The 24,798-nt window shown below is 29.4% G+C and overlaps 1 protein-coding gene across 1 annotated transcript; it reads right to left on the bottom strand.

Annotated features, from left to right (window-relative positions):
* Positions 1 to 1,393: 1,393 nt before the first annotated feature.
* LOC108912583 (tetraspanin-9) lies at positions 1,394 to 23,772 on the bottom strand. Its single transcript, XM_018717845.1, has 6 exons — positions 23,577 to 23,772; positions 8,755 to 8,845; positions 5,075 to 5,266; positions 4,462 to 4,647; positions 3,708 to 3,938; positions 1,394 to 1,836 (listed from the first exon to the last, which is right to left on the bottom strand). Exons 2-6 carry the CDS (start codon positions 8,815 to 8,817, stop codon positions 1,753 to 1,755), a joined length of 756 nt encoding a protein of 251 aa, XP_018573361.1. The 5' UTR covers positions 8,818 to 8,845; positions 23,577 to 23,772; the 3' UTR covers positions 1,394 to 1,752.
* Between the last annotated feature and the right edge of the window lie 1,026 nt (positions 23,773 to 24,798).

The raw sequence follows: 24,798 nt of genomic DNA, 5'->3' as shown, positions 1-24,798 counted from the left end.
TTTGAATCGTACTCCATAGCTATCAGTTACTTATACGAATGCAATGATATACTCGTCGAATCTATTTAAAAACGGTTTTGATTTTTTGAATAATTTAGTGTTTTTAAATTACAGTTGCTTGCATGAAAATTCTACATTTGTAGAGTATGAAAAATGTATGTACCAATTTTTATAGTTTCAAGGAAATATATACAGATAGCCAAAAATATTTAATTCCAATTTACATTACGTCTAAGTGACGTTGTTAGAAATCAAGAAAATCTAAAAAGTAGCTGAAATTAGTCAATAGAAATAGTGGGAGTCAGTCTATACCCTTAACTCTGTTCCTTGTAGATATGCACCCCTGGTACAGTGCCTTCTTAAATCGATACAAACAAAATTGTCAACTAAAATCCTTAAATCTTAACAGTATCAATATTAATGATTCGTTTACAATGAACAATGGCAAACCGTTGAGTCTACGCTCGAAATAATGTTACAGTACCAAGAAAATTACTAAGGCACCTAGGTTACTCATTCTATGTTTTTTTGATTTGATTTTCTTTAATTTGATGACATAAAGCTGCCTAACAAAAATTGCCATTGATTTTACATGAAACATAATTTTCCTTGTGTCTTGAATCTAATTAAAATATATATTATTAAGTTTCACCTTTTTTAGAATAGGCATTTCATTGTTTCCGTTTCTTGTTAGATATTTTTATAGATTTCATAACGGGAACAGGAAAGTATTTATGAAAATGAAGATTTAGAAGGTTTTACGAAAAAACAAGTATAAAATATATTTTTAAATATTTCTGATATGTAGAGTAAATACAAATGTACCAACAAACTTCTAGAGTATTTCTGGAATTTTTTTGAGGAGCCAGAGTGCAATAAAGTTTCGAGAAAATTTTAATTTCTACGGCTTTGCCTTTAAAAATTAATGTGGTGTCATTTTTCCGTAGCATTTGCCTTTTGGTTGATTTTTGTTAGACTTTGTATATGTAATTTATTCACCGTAATCAGTACTCGCAAAAGAAAATTATTTCTCACTTTGTACTAATTTTATGCGATACAACAGTCAATGCACAAAAAATAACGATTTTATGTATAATACAAATTTACAGAACCTCTTATTTTAGCAACGTATAATTTGTACATTATATCGGTTAAAATTTTTATATAATAATTATATGCGACGATATGACGTTTTTCACAAAAATAGTATTCGAGCATTTTTCATTTCTTACAGATTTTTTGTTAGTACTAGCCATCTGAAATAGAACCAATAAATATATATTAGCTATGAATTATTAATTTTTTATAGAAATTACTTCATTAGGTACTTACTCGTTATCCAGCATGAACTCATTTAAGAAGGGACAAAGAGCAAAAATAGACAAGACAAATATATACCAAATAACTTATTGTTTATTAACATTTACATATAAATTTTCTATTAGATAAAACATTATGTACAATACATTTATAAACATGGACAACAAGACAATATAAAATATTAAATACCTACCTATATTAAAGCTAGAAGGAATTAACATCAAATGTTTGCAACAAACAGTACATATATCTAATATTATTTTCATAATTAAATATAAATTATTTTTCTTTATTTGTATAACAACACATGTACGAAAATGACAGAATCAGCCTTGCAGGTCACAGGTCATCAATGACGTGATACACAAATAAACAGACATGTTATCAAAAACACTATTTCGAAATAATGTTTTAATTAATATGTACTTAGTATTATGAATAGGATTTGTACGTCCTCGATGTCCTTTTGTGCTTCACCGTGCAGAATAACAGCATGGAGGAGATTAGACCATACAACTAAAAAAATTACAAAGATAGAAAGTAAATAAAAAAATATAAATTATAAAAATTAGTAAAAACGACAAATATCAAGCAAATATATTCACAAAATTCTCTATCAAACTATATTCCCAGAATTATAAACACTTTGCAACCTGCTGACGGCAGAAACTAACAAAAATAAATATTTTTTTATACTTGAACAGCATTTCGGATTGGTTGCGATACTGCTATACAGAAAAGTACGAAAGTAGAGAGATTTATTAGTTTTTGAGATATTTTAAAATATGTGTAAATTTAAAGTTTTATTTTTAATGCTTTCCGGGTTTATCTGGAGAGATATACACAAAAATAGAAATACATTTTTCAAAACAATTCAATTTTCTCCCTTTCTGAGCAACGTTTTGTCATGTAGTAATCATCACGTTTATTTTTTTTAAAATTGTGGGCCATTGAGGTCCAATCGTCATGAAAAATCTTTTTCAAGGATGTTATTTGTTATATATTTTTTCTTTGAATGTTACATGTTTACAATTTTTTTACAATACTTTTGTACTGAGAAATAACTAATAAAAAATAAACAAACAGCAGAAACTTAATGAGATTATAACTTAAACTGGACGAGTTCCTGGCTTCCGTTTAGATAAAATTATATTCAAGGCAATATAGACCAAAAAAAAACAACAGCAACAAACATAAAGAAAAACATTACAATAGAAACAAATGAGGGAATATTATGAGTATCTTTTCAGTGTGCAAATTCAAATTATTAAATTTCACTGTGGATAATTATGCTCTCAATAGACCTTTTTAGTAGTGACGTCACATACGCCAAATAATAGACAATTCCTGATAGTGCACATTGTCATGAAGAATTTCTCAGTACTTTTACTAGATCGATTTTCGACCTTATGTACTTTAGACATACATAAGTGCCAAAAAAATATCTTTTTTGTCATGATCTTAAATATCGCGATATTCTGGCAATATTAGAAATATTTAAGAACTTTAAGACCCCAAGTGATAAACTAATAGAATTATAGAATTTATATTTTTAAATTTATAGAACAATATTGACTTTTAAAGTAATTAGTAACTTAAAATTATATCAAGAAAAACAATAAAAATACTTACTACAACTAGAAAATGCCAAGATTAAACAAAACAAGATAAAATACGCTAATGATAGTGTACGCTAGTGTAATTTTACAGTAAAATCACATTCTTTCATTCTTTTTATTTAAACTTTAGCTACTAGCTACTAGCAAATAAACCATTGTAATTAAGGTAGACTGGAAGGACTGCTAGATTTTTATAATAAAAAAACAAATATGCATGTGTATATAATTTAATACGAAGGTATATGTTACACCAAAAATATTATGAAAACCTGCAGATTAAATAATTTTCTATGTCTCATAACGTTTTTTCTGTGCACCTAGCAAACCTTTTATAGATAAGAATGCTTGATACATGATATGGGGAGGCAAGATCACATATAGCGAATTCGTAACATTTAATTATGTATATGCAAATACCAGAAGCAAATAATTTACATCAAATACAATTTACAGATACCTACACAAGTATGACGTTGCTTCCATTAAGTGTGTTTTGAGACGTATTAATCTTGCAAAAACAGTACTTATGTCTCAACTTTCCCTAAATGAGAACTTCCTTTGCAGTCTGAAAGAATACTTAAACATAGACTTGTGACAAAGTTACAATTTTTTTTCACCAAATAACAGGAAAATAATCAACCTTTTGTCATCTATTAGTCTGGGAATGTGAAACTACCCTCTCCGAATTCAATTCTACCCTACTGATTCCCTGATTTGGAGTTTGGTTGATCGAAACATCAAATTAGTAAAACGGTTTTATGTACTTACCTGGATAAATGCCACCATCAGCCCAACAACTCCGATGATATCCAGCCTTTGGAGGAACCAGCTGTAGATCTGAGTGAAGCACCCATGAACGTACAGTCCAGAGTCCTTGATCCTGCCACAATTCAAATCGTAACTCGCTGGTAGACAGCAAGAGTCTGGCACCCATTTTTCGTCAGGCCAGGCATCTATCATGTACCAGTCCTCATAATTTTCTATACCACAACAGCCGAACTGAAGAATAAGGTTCTGGGGTAAATATTAGCGGAAATTGAGAAGAAATGGTATTTCTAAAATCCTTAATAAATTTAAAATAATCCCTTTTATTATCTAAACGTGTTTAAGGACCGATCACATCTTGTACGTAAGTGAATTTGAGAAAGTTATAGTAAACATTATCAATATTTATTATTATTTCACATTTTGTAATATGTAGTACACATTTTCCTATCCATTTTGTGATAAGTTAGCAAAATAAGTATGAACGAAAAAATCGATAAGCGCATTTTAAAATTCATAGTTGTTTTCTACATTTTATTAAAATATTTATTTATAAGTATTTTAACTCTTTTCATATTCATCTGATATAGAGGCATGCTCCGTGACAATTCATTATATTAGTAATTACCTGATAGTTTTCCCTTATCTACACAATCTACAACCTAATACATTTGGTTCAATTCGTGTTATAATTTTGGATAACATTTCTTGAACAAATTAGGTGATAATAAAAATGTGAATTTATGAATATTTTTACCTGGGTCTGAATATTGTCCCAAATATGGACCAAACTGCTAGGACCGTCAGAAGTCATATTGTAATGGTGTAGAAGCCCGTCCCTAAGTTCTTCCCTTAACGTGTGCTTCAAACTTTCTCTGTATATGAACGCTAGAGCTCCTACCAAAAACTCAGCTACGAAAATAAATACAACCAGGACAAAATACTGAAAACAGAAAGATTAATTCATAAGTCACATACTATTTCAAAATATGAAAAAAGCATTATGTATTTTTTATATTAACAAAGAGACCCACAAATTTCGTGTAAATTACTAACAAACAAGAAATTTTCAAAGTAAAACTGATAAATAATAATCGTATCTTAAGAATTGGCAGCTGGAATAGTTTTTTGAAAATACTAACCATCATAATAGTGAGCCCAATTTGAAATACATTATACATGGCATTTACATAATTTACAATTTAAAAAAATTATTGTCATTTTCTCTTTTATTTTAAAAACCTGTAGTTCAAAAATAAAACATTTCATTTTATTCCACACTGTATAAATAGATTTTTAATTGACTCAACAGATATTTAGAGAAAAGTACAAACGAGATGGTATAAACCTATTTTTGGGGATCTACTTACAGTTACTAACATGCACTTGTTCTGGAACCACGATCCACAGCAAGCAAAAAACGAAAATATGAACGTTATGGTCCCAAATGCAATAGCTAAGGAGTCAGCACTCAAAAGCGCGTACTGTGGCATTAAGGATGCGTATCCTTCGTATGCTATCCTTAACCAAATTCCAACTCCCAGAAGACCGCATCCTGATATCTGTAAAGATGGAATTATAAACATTTAGAAAAGCAGAACCTTTTTAATATATTTATATTTTTGACTAGATACTTCTGCCGATCTGAAAAGAAAAATGATGTTTAAAATAGAAAATCCTTTGTGCCAAAACGATCTGCGGCTGATCTTATTGACATAAATTTAGATTATTTTACCGCAAATGTCACAAAAAATTTTTTGAAAATAAAAAAACAACAAAAAAAAAACAAAAAATATTACCCGATATGACTATCACAATTGACTATTTCGAAGTTATTTAAAAACATGGGTTTTTTAGTACCTTTATCACCCTTGTATTGTAACCTGTTTACTTAACATTTTCGGGTTCATGTCCATTTTATTTAAAATGGCATTTACTATCTCCCATTTCAGTCTGTTGTTAATTCGTCATTATGAATTATGTATCCAGGCTAGGAGGCTAAATTTGAATATTTATCACTGTAATATTTAAGGTTATTGTTATTACAGTTTCAATCGCCAATTTAAAATTGTTACAACTTTGAAACAAAAGAAAATGGGACCTATATTCAAGTATGTATCTAATATTTTTTTTCTAGAAAATATGTATACCTATATACTTTCTAGTGCCTATGTTTGTAATCAATCATATTTATATTAAAGTATTTCATTAAAATGCTGGGACCAAAATAAATTCTTATTGTAAGGAAATGTATAAGTATTTGCAAGAATTATTAACAAACAATAAAATTCGGGAATTATAAACCGCTCTACTATTAAGATATGAGTTAACCTCATAAAAATAATTGCGAATTATTACATTTAACATCTACTACTGTATAATTGTTAACATAAGGTCACTGTTGAGGTCAACTCAAACAAGAGCTATGAAATAGAACGCCTAGGTAGAAAGTGGATAAAGTGTTAACAAATTACACAATTATTAAATGAGCAAGAAAATTGCATTCGACAAAATGAAATTCGTTTCTTGAAAACGTACCTAATCACAATTTTACAATAGGTTATAAAATACACCAATAAATTTAATAATTGCAGATATTTCAGAAAAACAGACGTTATTACCATAATCTGAATTCAAAGCGAAGAAAACTATTAATTGTGTACAGGTTTCTCCAAAATATAAGCATCTTTTTGAAAATTTCAAATAGGTGAATGACTTTAGTTGCATAAACACTTCTATTATTTTCTCCTAGTAGGTACTTACTTAACAAAATAATTAAATAATAGTTTTTCTTTTAGTTGGTAAAATCAATTAGACCGCGCTACATTTTATTACACGAAATAGAACTATAATTAATCGTATTTAACAAACATTATTTATTTGATACGTAAATTTAACTGAACAGCATTTATACATTTTGCTACTCTGGATATGTCATAATTTGTTGTTTATTAACCGTACATTTACAATGAAAAGTAATTTTTTTGCATCACTAACAATAAAAAAACATTTTTTCATAATTCAGTTTTAACTTGTACCTACTTACTTGATTTTTTTTCGATCGATATCGTTTGGATAAAAATATGATCATTACATATTTGAACAAATTCTAAAAACAGTAAATATGAGGTATTAAACAATTTTTTTTTACTTGGAAGGAAACATTCCTAACATTTTCAGCATCAGGCATGAATATTTCTGGTGAAAAATGTGTAATTGCCATATAATTATATCGGTAACGCTATTGTAAAATGTAAAGCATGCATATCTGTATGATTATACAATAAAAAATATACGGTTCAGTGAGTATTATTACTTTTCCTAACTAAAAATTAGGTGAGAAATTGGAATAAGAGAAAAATAGTAATTACGATTTTTATACATAAATTTAAAGTAAAAACTGAATAAAATTGTCTTGAGCCCTTTCGAATGCAGAAGAGCTTATTTTTTGAATAATTATTTACATTCTTAGTAATATGTGAATATGCTCAATGGAAAACTGTTAAATGTAATCATATGGTTAGAACAGCAATACTCTATTTTCTGTGGTATATATCGGGTGTCCCAAATTCGCGCAAGATTTGAATTTCGCGCCATTTGTGCGGTAAAGTGTTGTCAACGAAAAAAGGACAGCGTGACAGTTCAGGATTATTAAAAATGGAGCGCCACACGAAAGAATGTTTCTATTGCTGGGTAATATTTTTAAAATAATGAACATTTGGCAGCTACGTTACCAATTTTCGTTCAAAATATGATCCGGAATAGTGATTTAACTTCATCAATTGTGAAGAGATTAATTGAAAATTCAGGGAGATTGGATCAGTTAGTGATCTTAAACACTCTGGCCGTGAGAGTGTTGCTGAGAGTCCAGGGATATTAATTCGGCACAATGCTCAAAAATTGGCCATTTCGCCATTGGCCTCTCTACAGCGTATTCACATGAAAGATTTGCATCTTTCTTCTTCTTAATGACTTATATTTACCTAACCTAAAAAATCCTCTTTAAAATTTAATAAAATATATATTAAAATGGAATAAAAATTTCTTCGAAGACTTCTTTAGGAAGCAAAATTGTACTAAGCTAACTTGATCTGAATTTGTTTATTTTTACTACCGTTGTAGCCCATTCGCCTCCAGACACCCTGTATGTTCACGTTTACATTTCTAGTTTCATTTTTTACGTCGTAAGAAAATCAAACACCGTCATAATTATTTCTGAGGCTCATTTACATGGACGACTAAAGAATTCTATTGAATGAGATAATGAGAAGAATATACCTCTGTTTTCAATTATCGTGACTCTCTGCAATTCGTTGTGCAATACGTGAGAATAGAAATTAGAAACTGGTTATATGGAGAACATTACGGAACCACACTATTACAATACTGGGAAATTATTACAATTGACAAATCCGTGCTAGCTTCGTTGCATTTATTGCTATTTTATTTACTGTTACGTGAAAAAAATCGAAACGTCCTCATTAATTCGTAGCAGTTACAAGAAACTGAAAAAGCAGTCCCACAAAATTATACAAGAAAATTGTATCTTGCCATGGTTAAATCAATTTGGTTTAAATAAATATCTACAGCATTATTAGACAAACCGGTCTTAGTAAAATTTATATAATTTTACAGGAAATCCAAATGTACTGTTTTTTAAAACAGCTGTTAAAGCATACATTTCAATGCTATATTACAGTTTTAAAATAGAACTAAGTAAGTTATATTGGTATTTATAACTGTATTCTCGTTAATCGTAAATAAAAGAATCAAATGTTTCTTGAACTACTTAGATTTTATGACAAAAATTAAAGCTATTGATACAATTACACAGAAATAATTGTACAAGGTATTACAAAAAAGGAGAATTCAAAAACAAGGGAGAAATAAAATCCCTTTTTAAATAGCATGACCTACTTTATTTTACATACATTACTGTCAAAGTATAGGGTGTTTCGACGATAGTCTTAATCAAATAGATACGTGAACTATTAATTTAGTAAAAGGTAATTTTGATTCTAACAAAGAGAGAAAATTGAAGCACACTTACCCAAAATAATACGTTAACCCAACAAAAGACGAATCGTATACACGTATAACCACTTATAGACATTTTGGGCAGATCAGAGAGACGAAGAAATCTGTAAAAAATATATTAATCATAGTATAAGTTTGAATTAAGTATTTACAAAATATGAACATATTATAAACTGGCAATGTCAGAACTAATTGACCGAAAGGTAAGAAACAATGTTAATACAGTTAGGCTGTTAGGTACAACATTTCGCAAAATTCACGAAATTCTATACGGCAGGCTAGCCGGAAATTGAATTTGGATAAATCAGCCGTTCAACGAATTTTAAAGACCAATGGTCTTACCCAGTGGGTATCATGACTACAAAATTCACAATTTGGAGTATTTGCCTGAGCGTCACATTGAAAACAGACTTAATTTTATAGCTCAAATTGTAGTAAATGTAGAAACTGTTGATCAGAACCTTTTTCGGCACTTTCTTTGGAGGGACGAAAGTCGGTTTGTCAGTAACGGTTTGCCAAACAAGAGCAACGAACACGACTGGTCCATTGAAAATCCCCACATTGGTAGGCATTTAGGTAATTGGACCTTATTTTTATGAACATACATTGAATAGCGTGAGTTATCTAAATTTCCTACAAGAACTTCCTGCAATTCTGGAGAATGTGTCTTTGCAGCTAAGGAGAAACCTATGATTGGGTTAATGGACCTATTCAGTGGTCCAGAAAGTCAACAGATCTAACACCCTTCGATTTTTTTGTGTCGCGAGATACTAATCATTTGAAAGAAGAAATCACAAACGCTTGTAATAAATTCAACGGCGAAATGTTAATAAACGCAATCCACAAAGAAGTCAGGCGAAGACTGGATATGTGTCTTGAAATGAGAGGAGGTCATATAGAGAATAGATTATAATATGTATCTAGTATGAAAGCGTTTGCCTCATTTTTTAAGTTTAGTTACCTTTTGTTTTAACTGTATTAAAGAATTATCGAGTTTAATCCTTTCGTTTATTCTTAATGACATTTATGCACTTTAAACAACGAACATTCAATTATTTTCCAACGACTACTTGATCCTTCTATCGCTAATGTGGTTTGTAGGTGGTATTTCTTTTGACACTCTTTAGGACGATATTGCTTATAACTTTTAAACCGGAAGTATTACAAAAAAATTCTCTAATAAAGAGCTTGTTAACAGGAAAAACATTTAGGTATGTTTCTGGAAAAAATATAATTGACGGCGTCATTAGTCGTTTCTGTGAAATCCCAAAGATAATCCTATTGAAAATGGAGCTTACTTCATCCCATTTAACACCACGTGTCACGTGTTTCAAATTTTATTTAAATTTTTTGTATCCTCACAGTAGTATCGAGTTTGAGACACCGTGTACATATAGTTATTTTTATCTACGTAGTTCAAATAATGATCAAATTACGAACCCGCTAATTTGACTAAACTATTTTCTGCAGTGTTGCAAAAAATTAGGAAATAAGAATACGCTAATTGCAACAGTATAATTGTGAAAATCCGACCAGCAGAAACCACAACACCTACAGCTTTATAAAATAAGTATGAAACCATGATTTTTTGAAAAACATTTTGCAACAATATACACATTGTTAACGTACTCTGATTAAAATATTGATCCCTTCTAACTATTAATTGACACACAGATGTTAAGTTATTAGTTTTTTTTTTTACAGCAAATATTTTCAATGCGCTGTTCTACATATGTATTAATTGGCCACAATATATTATCACAAAGACATCACATATTAGCAAATATGTGAGTGATGGTTTTTCAACTTGCGTCAACAACTGCGACCCGGTGACCTTAATATAATATCTAAGTATAATTAATACAAGGTACCCACTGCTTTTTAGAATTTGAACTAGCGGTTTTAAGTTAAAAAATTACTAATAATGATAATAACAAACCTTTGTTACCGAGTATCTGGTAACAAACGTTGCAAACTACGACATATTTTTAATCGACTTTAAAAAACAATTGATTAGCGATAATTGTCGTGAAAATATTACTGAAACAAACTAATTTTTTTAACATATACCTTTAGTGACAAGCGGTTGTTGCTGCCTTTCAATAAAGAACAGAGTAATAATTAGCTTAACATTTATAAAGTTTGTGTTTTTTTTTACTGTCTTTCCTTTCATAGTGCATACGACAAGGTTGGAATAATCAAATTATAAATAAGTATTCGGTAATATTTTGGTTATTGAAATCATACATAGCCGGATTTAAAAAATAAACCTTTGTTAAACAGGTAAAAAATGTTTTATCCCTTCGTGATGTTTTTTATTAGACACCTGGTACACAGGACGTTGCAATGTTCCAACGATAAAATATTACAACTAAAGATTTAAAAAATATTAAAAAGTTCATATGAACATGTATTCGCGACGTTTTAATTTTAAACAGTGGTTAAGGATTCTTTAAGGTAATACAGAGGTTTGTTGCACTATTTTTTAAACATTTTACAGATTCATATTTCTGAAAGCAATTTTTAGTAACTGCCATGCTTATTTGTAAAAAGCTATGCGGTAATGTGTTTATTATTAATGATGATGATAAATATTTATTTGAATTGTTTAATAGCACATTTTCTAGTCATAGTCATTCACTAAATTGTTGAGTGCCAAATGAATAGAAGCAAACATAATTGTTCAAAATATCGACTGGCTTTTGATTGATTATATTTCTTTCTTCAATAATAAAATGAAAATAATTATTTATTTAATGGCATATATCTAATCAGCTACTGAAGCAATGGTATTTTTTATCTAACTTAAACCATTAAACAAGCAAAATTTGTATACCTATTAATCATAATCATAATAAATGATGCCGGAGGTCCCTACTTCTCCAACTACAATAAATTAATAGGTTGTCATTTTATATAAGATAATTAGGTATGTTTTATAAAGGTTCATTATAGTAATACATCCTGGTTTGAATTACACTATGTAAGCTATGGAAATAAGTTTGTGCATTAATAATATAAAACCTGATTTGTATATTGCACTTCACTCGAACATAATGTAATTCCGCTGATCGTTTCATAATTTCCTCTATCTTTTATCAATTATTTAATGCTTTTCTAATAATTATAATAATTTCTCAATATAGTCTTTTCCTAAGTCTGTTGAACAAGTATACAAACGCCTAACAATAAAATTTAATGAGTTCCATAGGCGTCCCTAAAAAAGTTTTCTGCTAAAGGTAAAAAATTATAATAACAGGCTGTTACAAATTCGCTTCTCACTACAGTGATCTCGGAAACGGTAAGAGGTACGAAGAAGCTTAAATGGGAGCAAAGTTGCGTAATCAGGAGACCAACATTATGCCTCTAAAAAATCAAGGCTAACATGATTAGTTTTCGAAATATTTGAAAAAAACCGAAATTTTGGAAATCCGTTTTTGTTTCATTTCAGCTTTGTTTGACGTGATATTGAAAAAAGAAGAACACTTTCTTATGGCCACTTTTTGCCCTCTATCGAATGGCATAATCAATTTTTATATGTAACGTTTCGTCTCTCCAGGACCATCATCAACTTAATTTTTTTTAAATACGACCCTTGAAATTTTATTACATTTTTTGTAAGCCCTCATGACCCCCCAATACTGTGCTGCCTCAGCTCGAACCAAATTCAGACATTTTGTCTCGAAAAATTCATCTTCAGTGTATTCGTTCCAAATTTATCTAAATTTTTTGTTCAGATTTTTTTGTTTATTGAATTATTATCGTACACTGTAAGTGTCGTTAGACACTGTAAGTGTCGTTAGACACTGTGAAATCCATCTTTCTTTTATTATTTCTGTATTATATACCATAAAGTGTATTCAGTTTATGTACAGATTACTTACATAAAAATAGACCGATGTAGATTGCTTTGGGTCACTAAAAGAAAGTGTTTTGGAACAGTCGAATATCAATTCAAGCTTACTTTTACCTATATAAGAGCACTTCCAACAATTTGGATGAAAAGTTGGGTAAAAAAATAATTAATAATATTAAACGGTACAAAATAATTATTATTATACTTTCCGTTTTCGATTAAAAGAATAAAACTGTCGATAACTTCAAAACGACATCAAATTTCTTTTCAGCAAGTTATTCGTCATTAAATTTACCTTAATTTGACCGACCTTGTATCTCTTAACATAATCCAGATCCCAAAGGCTCGAAAAACCACATAGGTATGTGTATATACTAAAATATTCAACATGATGTTCTTAACTTATGACCTATTTATTTAAAACTACCTGTCATCCTTTCTAATAGTTTGTATTTTATATAAATTGGAGAAGGGTTTGTTTTACTCTTCATACTATTAAATCTACAAAAAAAAATAGTGAGTTTAAATCGTGAGAGGCAACGAACCATTACAACCATTCACAAACATCATCGTGGTTAGTCCCATTCATTCATAAGTGAATAGAGCTAGAGAACTACATACTTGTTATTGTAAAAAAAATAAATTCTACTTAAAATCCACTTATGTTTGTGTTTCATTTAAATAAATGTTTATATGCGATTAAACCCAAAACTTGTAACAAATTTTTACATCATATAAACGAAAAATCTGGCCAGCCTTACGACCTTATAAGTCTATGAGGAATTCATTAAAACAAATAAATACCTACATTAACTTTGTTACCGACATTCTGGGTAACAGGTTTTCGGAACTACATACCTTTTAACTGCTTTTATTTTCTAAAATCTGGATTCCCTATAACATTTTGAATAAATTACCAATAATTGTAATCTATAAACCTGTTTAAATATAAAAATTATAAATAAATACCTGCTTGACACAGATATATTTAAATGTGAAAAAAAATCTCCTCTTGAAGTTCAAAAAATCTTCTGTGAATACCTACATTTTAATCGCTATCTATAAAACTGTAATGCAAATGTCTACCTATTCTAAATCAATTATACTTTTATTGGTTGTAGTAGAAATTAGTTTGATTCTATAAAAACACATCTGAAGGCATTGAAAGTTTTGTGTTGTAAATTTATGAACGATTTTTGATATGCTACTTTCTCTAGTTATTGCTTTTAATAAAGATCGTTACAAAAACTGACAGTATATACAATACCACACTGCCAACGCGTTTTTAAGAAAAACTTCTATGTATTTCTATAAGCCAACAGAATAGTCACGTTTCACTGGAACTCGCCGACCAAAGCAGTTAAACCGAAATAAGAACAAATCTATTAGCCTCACAGAAACCTACTTTGGAGTTCAATTTATTCATCGTTGGTCATTTCAGTGTCTGTTTCCGCATAATTCTTGGTATTCTTTGTCGGTCAAACGAGTCAACTGTTGCTGGTATTACAGTAAAGGTCATTGTTATTTGTACAGGTTTCTTTAACAACTCAAATATCAATACCGATTTGCATTTGGTACATTGTTAGAAAAATGACAATTTTATTTTTACTTTCAATCTTCTTTTACATATGTTACAGGAAAAAACTTTAAATTACAAAATTACAATACGCTGATTTTTATAAATCGTTGAGTTTTTAATGTGCAACGTACTGTAACTAGACTGGACGACGGTAATATAAAAGAATTAGAACAAAATCAAACGAAATATTACTTGAATAGCGTTCAAGTTATAGAGTCAATAAATCTCAGTTGTTGACAAGTGGTTGACAAATTGCCTAGCAGTGCAGTGCAGCAATGCGGAATTTGATGTAATTCAGATAATTTTAATTTATTATAGTCACTTTTGTATTAATCTTACAATAACCAATGGCAAACCGTTACACTCGAGATAATGCAATAGCTGATTGGTTGAAAAATGACGCCAATAATAGCCGATGAAATAGAACGTTGTATTTTAATGTAAACTTAATCTTACTATTTTAATGATTTTTAATTTTACCGAAACTTAATGGCCAAAATGAAGAAAATAAAATTACTGTTCTAAAGAAAATTGGTCACGTGACTTGCAAACATTTATGAAGGCTATGTATTTATATTTACTATATCCATTAGTCCAAATTCTACACAAGCTAAAGCTTATAGACAGTCCGGCATATCCTGGGCCAGTATGGACAATCTTCTTTAAATCTATTAAATTTAATTTTTGCACTCAGTGCCTACTGAGGATATCTTCCTCCTGTACTGTCAACTCCAATAGTCATGGGCGTAGCTGGGGGGGAGGCCGGTACCCACCCCAGAAAAATATCTAATCTTTGTCACATCGGGAAGTCGGCTTTTTTTTAGAATCAAATTAGAACGTTCAAATTTGATACTGTAAGTCGCTAATTGCCTGAGACCTTTTTGTTTTTATTTTTTTAGAAGCCATACTGCTTGCAGGCCTCGACCCACCCCAAGCAAAAGTTGTAGCTACGCTCATGCCAATAGTACCTAAAAGAAAGCACTTTTTTAGTGTTATAAATAATGCTATAAGTAATGCCAAACAGTTGTTATGCTTCCTCAAATATTCGTAGAATCAATAAGAAAACTAAATTTTGTTTAAAATAAGACAATTTTATTTACTGTACTATCGAATGTACTTCACTCCTGCAAAAATAAGAAAATCACATGTTTCAATGTTTAAAAAAGTAAGTATGCGAATATTATACAATTAAAAAAGTGTATTTACAAATAATCTATAACGCAGTGAAGTGCTGTATCATCACTTGACAATAAAATACTAACTATTGAACAATTTACAATTTAATGTTAAAAATAACGCACAAATTGTATGTATCAATAAAACAACAAGGTTGAGCTTTACCACATGTTCACGATATAGGTATACATTACATGTATACTTGTAGTGTTACCATGCAAAATATCTATTTTATATGTATTGTTCATACTTTTTAAATTGTTTTAATTAAAAATAAGTCCACCAATATCTCAGGGTATTTATTTTTGTATACATAAATTTTGGTAGAAGTACTTAATATTTACATTTGTAATCAAATAACAAAAAGTGAGCAGCTAAATTATGTTAATAATAATATAACAGTTGTTTATACAAGAACTTATAGATGTTTAGATGTTCGTGGAATTTCCGTTTGTTAGATTTTATTCTCAAGTGATTCTAAACATGTGAATCCTAAATATTTCGCCTATAAATCAAGCTGCCATTGTTCTGTTCAGACTAGACCACACTAGACATCGTGGTTGCTTTGAATCAATCAGCTGTTCACACGGAATACGCCAGCCAAGTGTTTATTTGCTCTTGAGATAATGTAATTTATGAGTAGCCCGGGATACCGAAATTAAGAGGGGTTGTTTTTTGTGACAGTGGTGCCTGGCCAGCGCCCGAATAAGGTTGATTTTTAAATCTGTGTGCTAGCTCGAATACATTTGTTCAATGAATTGTGAATTTGTGAGTAATGTGCCATACTCGTTTATGTTTTTGCAAATCCCAGGGCGCGCCACGTGTTCCCTGTCGTAATGGCTGTGGTTCCTTCGAAGTGTGCCTTGTAAGTTCTACGGGGTGTTACATGCACTTCGATAATAGTATGACTCACACCCCGGTAGTTGGGATGCTAACTAGTTGGCGTCCGGGGGAGCCTCGACTTATTTCAGGTGACACTAGGCTAGTTGTTGAAGAATGTTACATGTATGCTAATTAATATAATGGAAACGTATGGAAGGATATACCTTGAATCCTAAAGTTAGGGGGAGTGTAACAGTAACTTTTATATTTGTTTCATATACCCTCTTAATTTCTGGCGAATGACTCGGCTGTTGTCGAGATAAACTGCTTTGTAATGACCCATGTATAAAAGGTAACAATAACATCTATTTTACACATGGATTTTCAAAAAGTTGTCCCAGCCGACAATCGGCATAATATGATAGGACGAAGATCTTTAGATTTTTTTTAATAACTACTGATTAAGGTCAGCATAGTCGTAATTTATGATAATAACCAACTGAATGTAAATATAATTGCTTATGAGCCTTTGAAACACATTTTCTACGCTACTTGTTACGATTGTTATAGAAAAATTATGTTCCTTCAACCCTTAACTAAACCAATTTGATATCAATTTTAGACCTATTTGAAAAAGCTGAAATTGATTAACATTTTTAATTTATTATATAATTATTCCTTAATTATATAATTCTATTCCTTAACTGAAAATGATCTCTACTACTGACTGCATCAAATGCATTTAAATCCTATACATATGGTCTGCAGTGAACTCTACTGATTCAGCAGTCATATTTTTACATTCGAAGAGTCATAAAAAGGTCAAAACACCGACATAAAACAGTTCTCTTCGCTTGGCAAGTACAAATGGATGTATAAATACGATCGGTTTGGTATCTTAATCGCAAACAATTGTATGCATTTCACATTCAAAGCACGCAGAATCGCGTTTTACGCAATGGCACGCATTCTAAGGCATTTAATTCACTTTGTGTGAATACTTAAATTATATTAGTACATTAATAGGGAACTGTTAGTGTTTATTTTGAAATGTTTGGACGAATGTTATTTATATTGTGGCAATTTATTTTCAACAAATAATGTTTTTTCAATTAAAATAAATTAAATAATTATTTCTGAAAAAAAAAGAGGTTGCTATGTCTACACACATCCATTATTCTAAAAAAATACATATATTTTTATGAACCCAAAAAAATATATGTACATATAAAAATATATTTGCATTCTTCTATGACACTGTCACATATTGTACGTTGATGAATTAATTAATTCTCCAGAATATTAAAAATCTCCATTATTCTCTGAACTCTCTCAAAAAAGACATTTTCAGGTTATAATTATTAGGTTCTAAAGAGTTAAATACATTCAATTTTGCAAGATAAAATCTGCATAAATCCTTTTTTAAAATAGAATACCTTGTATAGTCATTCCGAAGTCAGTTGAACATGTATAAAAACGCCTAGCAATAAAATTTAATGAGTTTCATAGGCGCTCCTAAAAATTTTTCTGCACAACATATTTTAATTACGTATGTCCTCAAACAATTTTATTATATTGATGGTAAATTTCGTTTTGTTCCCTTTCAAAAGGTGTAAAATGCAATGTTGTAATAATATTAGTAAACAAAATATCCCTTTCATTTCTCCCTTTCGCAATTGTAATATGAATGATTAATAGAAGGTGCCTATAATAAATTACAATTACCTGGATCACACCAAATTCCGCATTGCTGCACTGCACTGCTAGGCTATTCGTTGACAACCAGGTCGCCCAGTGCGGCTGTGTTTGTGCCGCGTTTACCCGTGTGCTTATTTTTCAACTGGGCGACCAGACCTGTAGGTATATGGGTATGGCTAAATAAATATAAGTTTTTCAAATATTTCAATGCCGAGTTGCTGCGTCAGCGACCGAACCTGGTACATACTGCCAACCTCTTGGTTGTTCAATTGAGATCGGAAAGACTATACGTTTTAACATATCGAAAAAACATAGATATGATAAATAACAAATAAAAAGTTTTTTTAAAACGTCCTACACTTTCTCTGTGTACGTATTGCTTAAAGTAGGTATACTTAAAATCAATAAACCTATATTATGCTTTTGTGTGGTGATAATATTAAAATTCATATCATATCCTCTCGAGTTCATTTATTCTTTTAGCTTTACTTTCTATAAATTAATTACAAGTTGTACCATATGTTATTTACATCGAATATTAGAAAATATGTAAGTATTTCTATTTAATTAGTATCTAATTTGGACCATAATAATCAGATTTATATTATAATAAAAGACTTAGTATCAGTGAAATATATCACGGATCTAAAAAAAAAACGATTTTAATCAGAATAGTTTAAGTGAATAAATATTTCTAAAAAAACATGTTTAATCAAGTGTTTTCGATAGGCACCATAAAAACAAGTTGGTAACAAGACATACACAAAAATAAATTGTAACCCAATAAAGTAAAAGTTAAAATAGAAAGGTATAATAGAATGAACCATAAATATATATGTAGTAAATTAAAATTATTGTAACGTTTTCCAATTTTTCGAAAAGGTGTCATTCAAACCATCCTCATTAACATGTTATCGACAAAATCACTGAATTAATATTAAAAAATTGTATAGTAAATTCATTTGTTGTTCAATATTATTAATTTACATCAACTTACAGATAAATACTAACTAAATATCAAATAATGTATAGGTAGATATGAATATATACAATTATACCCTCTGATTAATTTTTGTTTTCGAAATATTATCTAGCAGTTTGTCAGTTACGACTTACAATTAGAAGGGTTTCTTGTTGTTGTATTAATGTATGTTTTCACTATATCTACAATTATAGATAATTCTTATTGATCAGTCCTATTTTTTCATTTTTCCATAATTCTATTTTTGACAAGTACTAATTTCATTTTTGCTACACTTTTCCTTGTCAATTTTTATTGGTGCCCAGGTTTTACCAAAATTTTTTGTTCAACTTTGTTTTTTCCTTCTTAACTTACCAAAAAAGTTCTTGGTTCGTTGCTTTTTTTTTTTGGGGTTGCGAGTTTTAAATTTCCAAAAAAAAATGGTCTGAAATCAGTCCTAAAAATATCGGGAGACAATTTTAAGACCACCCTGTATATGTCTAACGCCCAACAAATTCTGGGCTTTAGCAAAAATTGAATATTATAAATGTAGCATATTTTTCACTATAATGATCGTTTATCTTTGTTTAATTCGCAATATAAATTAATATTGCTTATTTACAATATACCTAAACAAAAGCATAGTAATCTTTTGTGTACCTAATAATTGTTTGATCATTACGTAACACAACGTACGCTCGAATGTTCACTTCCGAACTACCTACATCTATTATCATGGTTGTATTATTAATCCTAACTAAACGTTAATTTAACCCAGATGTACATGCAGCTAAATTAACATTTACACATCAATATTTGCTAACTTTGCAACTAACATAAGAATAAAAGGAAACAGTCTATACGGAAGCCTTTTTATTAATATCATGTTACAGGGTGTTACAACAAAGTAAATTCAGTCACATTAATTCCATGAAAATAATGGAATTTTACGTATTTCTTTTTAAATTTAGACGCTTCTTTCGCATTAACAATTCTGCTTATTTATAAGATGTTTGGTTGAAATTTTGCACATATTTCGTCATTATACCAACACATCTTTTCTATAATTTACCATTGATCCCCAACTTTTTCCTGCGAACATTTAAGATTTAACGATATTCTTTTGAATAAGAAATTTCACTAGGTGCTTTAATTTCTCATAAAAAGCAAATGCCATTTAAGCTAATCTTTTGTTTTGTAATATAGGACTAAAAACGGCAGTGTAGTGTTATAGAGTAATAATCGTCTTATTGTATTATTATCGGATATTTTCTATTGGACAATAAATTTAGAATTATTACAAATTTGGAACATACACTTACATGATATAAAATTTGTTTCTTAAAATGACCTGAAAGAATCACACTTGAAATACACGTACTACAACAACATCGACAGTTCCCCAAACTTTGATTTATCATCATAAATTGTGAAAGCTTTAGAATGACAATTAATAGACGATAACCCTAATGTACTGTTATTTGTTTTAATTAGATAATGATCCTAATGTAAGACACATTTAATTAGCTTCTGTCGAAATAAAGAAAGTAGGATCGGTATACAATAGTTAAACAAGAGACATCACCGTTCTGCTCTAGTGCTTTCAATCGGTAAATCTAAATCCAAATCTTCCTAGTTTTATTTTTGACACGCCATGCTGACTATAGTGGTCTTCCACTTTCATTCTGCTATTGGTAGGAAGTCAAATTAGTACATATAAATTAGTTCGGTAATTATTATATTTTGATTAGATTCGCATTGAACACATGTTTATTTGTTTTTATAGAAGTTCTTCCATTTTCTGAGCTATTTTGAGAAAGTCAAAAAGTCATCCGACAAAAAATGTAAAGATCACTTACAATAACAACTTTTAATAGAAATGTAGTTTCCATTTGATTATATATTTGCTTTAATCATAATAACTTGTAAAATTTAAACAAATTTACATATTTCTGTATACAAAATTATTGCTATCGATTATACCTAATAAGAAAAAAATTGTACAAAAATACATTTAAAAAATGTCAAATGTATTGATTTAGCTTATCATCTTTAGAAAAAGCATACTAACTATATAAATATTCAAACAAACTGTAGAAAAATATAAACGCATACGTCGTATTTAATTAGAAGCAATTTTATTTTATTTCGAAATAGGAAGAATTTTCCCATCGAATCATGACAAATTTTCAGGGAAAGGTTTATAAAAGTATTAAACATATTGAACATACTCTAAAAATTTGTTTTAATTTTCTATAGTATTTTTTACAGAATTTATATAATTGCCTTATAGTACACTGTAAAATATTCTTATATTTAAGAGCAACAATTTTACATTTTTTTTTTCTTTGACAGTTCCATATATAACTTATTGAGGTGCCGTTTGGCATATAGAATTTTGAGTAGTTTGATTATATTTGTTTTAAATTTTCGATATAAGAATCGCTAATGATTTTCAAATTTCCGAAATATAAAAATAATAGTAACAGCAATGAGTAGTAGGTCATGTGTAGGTGTAAAATTTTCGGAAAACTGAGTATAGAAGCAAAAAAAATATTTTCTCAAAAAAGTTTGAAAAAAGAAACATTCAGAAAAATTGTACTTTTGTTAGAATCTAGGATACAAAGAGTTCCATACACTATGTTTGCTAATATTAAATATATTATACAGGGTCATTCAGATTTAATCTGGATAACTTCAGGAATCGATAGGTTAAAATAATATTTATTCATGATATAAACTTATTTCCTAAATCGCATCGTTTCGGAGATAGGGGGCGTTGAAATAGAATTTTTTTCCCGCTTTTCCTTAAAACTTTTGAACCACTCATCAGATTGAGGAGAGTTTTAAAAAAATTCCTATTATAACAAGTTGGTCGTGGGCAAATGACAGATAAATATTATTCAGTAATAATTACTAGCTTGTCGTTTAACAAACTGTAAAATATTGTATTGTTTTTGTTAGGTATAATAGGAATTCTTTAAAAACTCTTTTTTTGTTATTAAATGGTAAATATCTCAGAAATTAATGATTTTAGCTATAGGAAATGATTTATAAAAATGAAAAAACATTTCAGTTTTTAAAATAAAATACAGGGTGATTCATTTTAAAAAAATGGTGAAAATTATGTGCTCGAGTTTTGGCTCGCCCTATATTCAACTGTTGCACTAATAAAGAAATAGCACTTTCTCGTAAAATTGTAGCAATATCAAAAAGTTATGCCTGCAAAAAAATTGCTGTTAAGTTGTTTTGTCTAGGGTAGGGTATACAGGATGCTGAAATGGGAATGATTCTCGTATACAATTGACCATAACTTTTGAAATACCCTGTATAATATAATTAAATCCTATATTGGAAGCATGGGAGAGAGGAGATTAATTTAAATTTGTAGTAATATATAGGGTGTCCTATTTAAAAAATAGTATGTTTGGTTCACCTTGGTAATACGTAACATCCATATACGAAAATAATTTTAAAATGTGTAGTTTTAAGTTGGCTACAATGTTTGTAAAAAACTTTTTTTAATAGGTATCTTCTATAACATCGGAGATATCGTACTTCAACGCACTTATGCCGCACCCTGTATGTGTAGTATTTCAAAAATCTGTAGAGTTTAATGAACAAGATTTGATTGATATTTGTTTACAGCTGTATGTAGAAAAATTATGGAAATATTCAGCTCATAAAATTTATAACAAATTATAAAGCCAATTTCAGTAATTTAATCATACTGTATACTGTGGATTGTTTATAATTTGCATAGTTAATTGTGCTTGTAATTTCACGCTTTATTACAGTTTTTATGGAAAAGTTCAATTAATAAAACAGGTAATTTAAATTCTTTATTTCATGTTTTTCGATCCATACCTACTGACTTTCAGTAAAGGTAAATGCCACAGGTATACTATGAATCCAGCAAAATTTTAAAAGAGCAGGCGTCTGGGAACAACTTCCGTAAAGCAAAATGTCAACTTTTTTAGTGGTTGATATCCTCCTATACTTTAAGCATTAATCACATTTTTGTGAATTAAATATTTCCTACCTCCTTAGCATAATTTCATATTTCATTATTGCGTTGTAATATACGCGCGAAACATCGAAATGATAGATAAGTGGACTCTTTTGTGTAATATTATAGTCTTAATTTATACAAATTAGTTTAGCCTCTCTACATAAGGATAAGTAATATACATACGTCTTAACAACCAGCTCATGAAATATTCAAAAATGTAGAAATAAGCTTGGTTGTTGAAGTTTCACAAATATATATTTTTTTATGTAATATTTAGTTCATTGAATTGGATCCAATTTTTTTAAATATTTAAATTTACTCGTCGATGTTACTTATTTAGCTTAAAAATTTAGTTTAGTAAACTTTGAATTTAATCCAAAACAAATATGTTTACAATTTTTTAATTAAAAATATTTATCTAAAAAAATATACCTATAGTCACTATTCAAGAAAAATGTTTCTTTTCAATAAAATTCTTTGAAACTGCAAAATTTAAATAAATAGAGATTACAGCAAATAGAGAATCATAAGCACAAGTATTATTTATCTTAAATAGAAATAATCAAATATTTATATAAGGAGACCTACTTAAAATCGACGCGACTGAACACCTAAAAAAAATACAAATCTGAGTCTACTATAGAAGCTGATCGGAAAAATAAAATCAATATTTAATTACTATTGCTACAGTAAATGGAGGTAAACATGAAAATATCGATAAGAATATTTACCTAATTTTTACCTCTGAACGAGATACGGTCAAGACCTCTCACCACATGTTCACAACAAGTGCAATTTTTCAATCGAAACTGCTCGCCAAAACAAACTGTATCCTCTCAACTCATTAATAATTTATAAATAAACATTTCGCGCTGACAAACATTCAAAATAGCAACGCCGTCATTAAAACCTATCGCAAGAAGGTCAGTTTCACACTGTAAACGTAAACTTTTGAATGGCGCTCCATGTTTTGAACGTCCCACTCAAATTCATCGTTCGGGGGACCTCGCCCGTAGTCGGGTTCCCTTAACTGTGTTACCTTGCCTACCTGTGGATGCGACAGCTTCCTCTTTGTCTACAGGTAAAAAAATAAACACGCCGGAAAAATCAAGTTGTCTGATTAATTAGGTCTGATCAATACACTGAGCTCCAAAATATAGGTAACTCTACTCCTAATCTGTGTACGAAATCTTAAGGTAGAAGTAGTACAAATTTAAGACGTGGCAACATCACATCTGATGGCACCCTATTCGCAATATAAATTAACCACTTCTGCCGTTTTTTTCTTATTTGTTTATGCATTTATTTATTTATTTTATCATATATTACCCAACAGATTTAGACTCAATCTCAGGGTAAGATAAACGAAAATTACTTAAAAATTAAGTATAAAATTACCCAGAAACAACTAACATTTTTTGCTACATTTGATACCATCTAGCGGCGGCTAAACGAAGCAACTTGGTAAAAAAACCCATGGCCTATTTGCTTAAAAATCTTTAATAAAAATTGGAATTATACACCAATAATGTTTTGGATGCAATGTAGAAAGGCAATCATTATTACATCAATACCTATATTATAATAAAATGATAAACAATTTTACAAATAAATGAGGAAACATTGAAGATAATGAAAATATATGTATGAAACATATTATGTTGTTGATTTTTAGATCTTTATTTGACATTATCATTTTTTAAAATATTTACTTAGTCTCCTCTTTACTTTTTTCTTGAAATAAACTTATGTTTATTTCAATGTTTGTGAATCGTAGTTTTCTTCCAATAATAATTATTAATAATCATTAATCATGCAGTTTTTTAATTAAATAAATAGTAAATAAGGAATTTAACCGAAGAAATCTTAAAAAAAAAACAAGCTTTAATTTAAAGATACAGAAGCGTTCTTCCTATTAATTTATCACTTCAACATTAGGTATCTGCTTATAAT

The sequence above is a fragment of the Anoplophora glabripennis genome, unplaced genomic scaffold, assembly GCF_000390285.2.
Source record: "Anoplophora glabripennis isolate ALB-LARVAE unplaced genomic scaffold, Agla_2.0 scaffold296, whole genome shotgun sequence".
In the NCBI taxonomy this organism is placed as follows: domain Eukaryota; kingdom Metazoa; phylum Arthropoda; class Insecta; order Coleoptera; family Cerambycidae; genus Anoplophora; species Anoplophora glabripennis.
The sequence above is the reverse complement of the archived record's forward strand: the minus strand, read 5'-3'. Positions and strand labels throughout refer to the sequence as shown.

Coding starts and splice junctions, on each gene's coding strand:
- LOC108912583 (XM_018717845.1), bottom strand. CDS start 8,817: ATGTCTATAAGTGGTTATACGTGTATACGATTCGTCTTTTGTTGGGTT. Junction 3,939..4,461: donor GGGACAATATTCAGACCCAG/GTAAAAATATTC, acceptor CTTATTCTTCAG/TTCGGCTGTTGTGGTATAGA. Junction 1,837..3,707: donor TGATGGTGGCATTTATCCAG/GTAAGTACATAA, acceptor TAATTTTTTTAG/TTGTATGGTCTAATCTCCTC.